General features: G+C 41.0%; 1 protein-coding gene across 1 annotated transcript; it reads right to left on the bottom strand.

The window, feature by feature from the left end:
* Positions 1-1777: 1777 nt before the first annotated feature.
* Positions 1778-2620, bottom strand: LOC137644504 (uncharacterized). Its single transcript, XM_068377476.1, has one exon. It carries the CDS (start codon positions 2618-2620, stop codon positions 1778-1780), a length of 843 nt encoding a protein of 280 aa, XP_068233577.1.
* Positions 2621-6193: the final 3573 nt, after the last annotated feature.

Here is a 6193-nt window from a genome sequence, read left to right as displayed (position 1 = left end):
TATACTTTTTCCACTTCATTATTTATCTTTTCTCATCTTGTGCTACACAAGGCCATTGTATATCCAGTCCCATCGGCTTCCGTACTAAAAACAACAAGGAAAACATAGAAAGCAATGCCAGGAGGAATTACTCTCCAAACCCCCAGTGCCAAAACAATTTTCCTTTCTTTTTTCTTGTCAGTATCATATCAGTGTAAATAAAGGGAAAAAATGAAACAGAGAAAAACTTTATATTTTGAAAACAATTTTTAAGTCTTTGTTTTTTTTATCGGTATCATACTATTGTAAGTTACAAAAGGGAAAAGGTTGAACCACGGATTTCAAAATTCACTCTCTCTCCCTTTTAATTTTTTGTATCATTATGTTAGGAGTAAATAAAAAGAAAAACTTATAATTGAGAAAACTATTTTATTTATTGCTACATCATGCCAGAGTTATTTGCAAAACATGAAAAACAAAGAATAAAAAATATTGGATTTCGAGAACAGATATTCATTTTCTATTTTTAGGCGATATAATATCAGTGTAAATTTAAAAAAAAAAATGTAATTTCCCCCCAGCATGCTCGTGTTACATTTTCTCCTTTATAAAAAAAAAAAAAATTGATAATGTCAGAGACTAAAGTTTCCGAATTTTCATTTCGTTCAGCGTTACATTTGCAGCAAAAATGTATGACATTTTCCATAAATGGCCGAAAAAGATTTTTTAGTACCCAAACTTATGCTGATAGCTTCAGTCAGTACACACACACATACATACATACATACACACACACACACACATATATATATATATATATATAGAGAGAGAGAGAGAGAGAGAGAGAGAGAGAGAGAGAGAGAGAGAGAGAGAGAGAGAGAGAGAGAGAGAGAGAACAACATGGATACGAGAGCAAACTCTAGTATAAAATATTCTAACAACTTGTAAGAAAAAGAAATGGACACGAGTAGGACGTATAATGATAATGACAAATAATAGATGGACATTAATAATAACTGGATGGATCCCTAGAGATAGCAAAAGAAACAGGGGATGGAAGAGAAGACCAAAGAGTGTCGAACTAAGAAAGTTTAAGGACGTGGACTGTCATAGAAAGACCATAAACAGACACAAGTGGAAGGACATTTCTGAGGTCTTTTTTCTGCAGTGGACTAGTAATGGCTAGTGATGATGATGTATATAATATATATATATATATATATATATATATATATATATATATATATACTGTATATATATATACATATAAATATATATATATATATATATATATATATACATATGTATATATATATATATAGAGAGAGAGAGAGAGAGAGAGAGAGAGAGAGAGAGAGAGAGAGAGAGAGAGAGAGAGAGAGAGAGAGATTAAGTGGGGCATCCACGGATAAATTGGATGGATGAGGTGAGGAGGTTGTGAGAGTGAGTGTTAGATTATAACTGAGAGGCTAGGTGAATGCATCCAACCTATTAGACAGACATCGAGTTTATATAGCAGGACTTAAGGGCAAGAACGTAACAAAAACTCAAACGATATAAAACATGAGCTAGCATGCTTACATAGATTGGTTTATTATCAATGCAAGGAAGAGCGAGTGACAAGACAAAAGCAAAACCGTTACAGTTTACGATCATTTATGGAACATGTGCGGTACATGGCTCCCCCCATAAAAATGACATATGTGAAATAGGGTGCCCTGCCCTAGAGAGGAGTACTGTAGGTTAGTCATCTAGCAGAGGATATGCAGGTTTTAGGCAATCAATGGAAAAACAGTTTTTATTGGCCACGAATGTTAATTAAGAAGGCCTTTGTCGTACATTGGATCTTGAGGAATGGGCCCATGTAAGGGGTCGTTACCGGTGGTTTGCTAGTGTCGTTGCTCAGGTAAACGTGCATTGCTGGGCGCAGATCTGTCGGTATGCGTTGCTTCTCTGGGGGCTTGTAAGTCTGTTGGCATAGAGTAATTTTATCAACAACGTGACGTAGACGTTGGATATTATCGGAGGAGGTTGTAGATGGAAAATATTTGGTAAGGGCCCCCAACGTGTCACCATACAGAATTTTAGCTGCCAAGTCATTAAGAGCGTCCTTAGGAGTGGCTCTTAGTCCCAGGAGGACCGAGGGTAGCTGATTTAACCAGTTGTAGTCATTGCAGTGGGACATCAAAGCTGCTTTGAGGGTGCGATGAAAACATTCAACCATTTCGTTGACAGCAGGATTGTAGGCAGTTGTCTGATGTAGAGTGATGCCCAGAAGATTCACAAATAATGTCCACAGTTGAGAGGTGAAAGTGGTACCCCTGTCAGAAGTAATATGCTTGGGGATACCGAATCTCGCTACCCACCCATGCAGATGTACATGAGGCAGATGTTGCATTTCCATGGAAATGGCTTCAGACCAACAAGTAAAGCGGTCGATAGCGGGTAACAGGTAACGATATCCTTGTGATGTTGGTAGGAGCCTTACTACATCGACATGAATGTGGGCAAAACAACGTTCAGGTTGAGGAAAGATGCTTGCTGCTGAATCTGTGTCGATGTACTTAGCATCCCTAGCAATGCCATGCAAAATGAACTTCGTCTTCAGTAGTTTTGCAGTAGATTGGCACAAGGGTACCATTCGAGTCGTCAAGGTTGACAGTCTTCCCAATGGAAGGCTGTGCAGCTTGTTCTACATGCTTGGTGCTCTGGATCTTTTCATTGGGCATTTTAAGCTAATCCCAGATGAATGGCAGCCAATGTGTTTCTTGACAAGGCATCGACAATGGGATTCACTTTTTCAGGGGCATGTTGAAGGAGTAATTGTATTCAGCCACAGCAGAGAGATGTCAGCATTGACGGGCGGACCAGGTGTCAGACTGGCAAGGGAAGGCATGCACCAGAGGCATGTGCTCCTTGCAAATGATGAAGGTGTACCTTCTAAGAAGTGGCGAAAGTGACGGACAGCCAAATGCATAACCAGCAATTCGTGGTTGAAGGTAGAGTAGCCGGATTCTGCCATGGACAGTTTTCTATTGAAGAAGGCCAATGGACAGAGCAAGCCATTGACCACTTGGTCGAGTACTGCACCACAAGTGACATCACTGGCATCAGTGAAAGGAAGTAGAGGGGCATATGGCACAAGAAAAGTGAGAGCAGCTGCGATTGAAAGGACATTCTTTGCATTGCAGAAGGATGCTTTTTGAAGAGGATCCTACTTCAGGTCTTTTATCATGCCCTTGAGGGAGGCGTAGATGGGGGCTAGAGTGGCAGCGATGGCTGGCAGGAAATGGTGATATTAGTTGATCATGACCAAAAATTTTTGCAGAGCTTTAACGGTCGAGGTCGTGGGGAAGTTCTGAACGGCTGCTATCTTCTCAGGGAGGGGATGGATTCCTTCAGGAGTGATGCGGTGCTCTAAGAATGATACTTTGTTGGCACCAGAGATACACTTTTCACACTGGACTACAAGGATGTTCTGTTGTAGGCAGTCGAGCTCAATTCAAACGTGACAGAGGTGTTCCTCATTGGAGGAAGAGAACACTAGTGTGTCTTCCACATAACATGCACAGAAGCGGAGGTCCCATAAGATGCCATCCATGGGGTGTTAAAAAGTTTCCTAGCATTATGAAGGCCAAAATAAGTGTAATTGAGGGTGTATGTACCAAATGTGATGGTGATGGTGGTCTTGAGGATGTCTTCTGAGTTCATGAGCACCTGATAATGTCCCTTCAAGAGGTCGAGCATGGAGAAAACCTTCACTTTGTGCAAGCAGAAGGTCATGTCGGCGAAGTTTGGGAGGCGGTAGTGATCCGGTTCTGTCTGCATGTTCAGGCAACTGTAATCCCCACACAGATGCTAGGAGCCATCTTTCTTCAAGACGATGTGTAAGGGTGACGACCATGGGCTTGAGGCCTTTTTGCAGAGGCCCATTTCTTCCATTTTCATAAACATTTGTTTAGTGGCTGCCAAACGATCCAGTGCCATTGATAAAGATCGTGTTTGGAGGGAACCATAAGCATTTGGCGAAGTTCTGGATGGAAGACTTCCAGGTACGTCATGAGGAGGTGGGCGTAGGCATACATGGGTGTGTTGATGTGGAGAGCAAGGTCGAAGGGGATAGACTGAAGAGGTGTCAACGAATAAGAGCCTGTGTTGACTAACTGTCGGTGAGAAACATCAACGAGGAGGAGGAAATATGAGAGGAAATCGCAATGAGGATTGACAATATGACCTCAGTAATGAGAAGCTTCCAATGATATTTGGAACTTTTAAATGATAATGTGAGGTGGTTATCACAGATCCATTGGCAGCTACCAGGCGAACGTCAGGAGGTTTAGACAGACTACGTTATGTCCTGGTGATCGGCCTGGGCAAAAGAGAACAAAAAGCACCCATGTCTAGCAAATATCACACAACCGTACCTGCTTCATGTAAAAAGAAAAGATTAGTGACAGGGGACGCCAGCACCACAAGTGATGACCTACTTACACGTTTTTTGGTCACTGACAACCGTTCACACATTTCTTCGTAGCAGCCCCGAATCTGGAGTTGTAGTAGCCTAACTGCAGCTGATGGGCGTCCATAAGTGGATGTAGAGATCGTTGGTTGGGGTGTGAGCAAGATGTAGCATATGTGGGTGGTGGGAAGCTTTATCGCCGCTCCGGCATATCACAGGGCGTGCATCTGTGTCATACCGTATTCATGTCGGCTTCGTTCGATGCTGAATAGTTGTCCTCTTCGTCAGGCATTGATAGAGGTCTTGAAGGTGTTGAAGTGGCTGTTCATAAGGGCATCGACTTTGGTCGTCAAGTCCTTCATGGGCAAAATATTGACATCAGGTATGGCAACGCCTACAGGTTCAGATAAACGTCGGACCCAAAGGGCACAAAGTGGGTTAATCTCCCTGGGAGATCCATCTGCAGCAGTTTACACTTGAGGGATATGGGCCATTTCGCCAAGGGCAAACAAAGCCTTTTGGTCCCCCAGTGGTTGTTGAGAGAGCTGAAAAAGCTTAGCTATACAGGTGGCTGGCAATGATGATTAATGCTCCTGGAGGTATGTTTTGAGGGCTTTGTGCACTATTGGAGTGGACCTTTGTCAGCAAAGTCAATCGAAGATTTCCAGGAAAGTGTCCTTGAGAATCGCCATGGTGCTTGAGCGAGTTACGCCCTTAATATGGAATTGGACCTCGGCAAGCTGAAACCAGACAAATACCTCTCTACTGGCGAAGGGCCGGAGTTTCATGAGAATGGTGTTGATAGGAGAGTCAGGACCGGTGGCTGGCATCATGAAACAGTAAGACTCAGCAGTAAGGGGGAGGGGGGAGGGAGCTGGTCACCAATGCGTAAGTGAGCCCATTAAGTTGTAATTGAGAGGCGAGATGAATGCAACTAACTTTATCAAACAGACATAGAGTTTATATACCACGACTTGCGAGGAAAACAGTCAAAAAATTCGAATGAAATAAAGCATGAGCTAGTATGCTTACACAGATTGGTTTATTATCAGTGCAGGGAAGAGCGAGTGACAATACAAAAAAAGCAGCACCGTTACAATATACGAGGATACATGCAACACATACGGTACAAGGGAGATGGCTGTGGTGGGACTTGGGGAAGAAGATGCAAGGAATAGAAGTAAATGAAAAAGGCTGACTCTACTGGTCGACCCTGCAATACATTGGGATAAGTAGGGTCAAAAAAAGTAGAAAAGATAAGAAGAAAAGTAATAAGAAATGGTAGTTTCCTTTCTAACAAGGCGAGGAGGGAAAAGAATGATGCCAGACAAGTCTCGCTTTCTTTTCAAATCAGCCGACGTTTCGAGCTACAGCACTGTTTTCACCGCTATGGAAGATATGGATATGATAATATATATATACATATATATATATATATGTGTGTGTGTGTGTGTGTGTGTGTTTGTGTATGTATGTATGTTTATGTATAAATATACAATATGTGAGGATGTCTGTATAGGTGTTGTGTGCGTATATTTGTTTATCAATATATTTGTGAATTAAATGCCATTGTGTACATACACACACATGTATATATATATATATATATATATATATATATATATATATATATATATATATATATACATATATATATGTATATATATATATATATATATATATATATATATATATATATATATATGTACATGTATATGTATATATATATATATATATATATATATATATATATAT

Source organism: Palaemon carinicauda, chromosome 7 (genome assembly GCF_036898095.1).
Source record: "Palaemon carinicauda isolate YSFRI2023 chromosome 7, ASM3689809v2, whole genome shotgun sequence".
NCBI lineage: Eukaryota > Metazoa > Arthropoda > Malacostraca > Decapoda > Palaemonidae > Palaemon > Palaemon carinicauda.
Note: the sequence above shows the minus strand (reverse complement) of the source record. Positions and strands in the feature narration are given on the sequence as shown.

Excerpts from the sequence above, each read along its gene's own strand:
- LOC137644504 (XM_068377476.1), bottom strand. The coding sequence starts at position 2,620 with ATGGTACCCTTGTGCCAATCTACTGCAAAACTACTGAAGACGAAGTTC.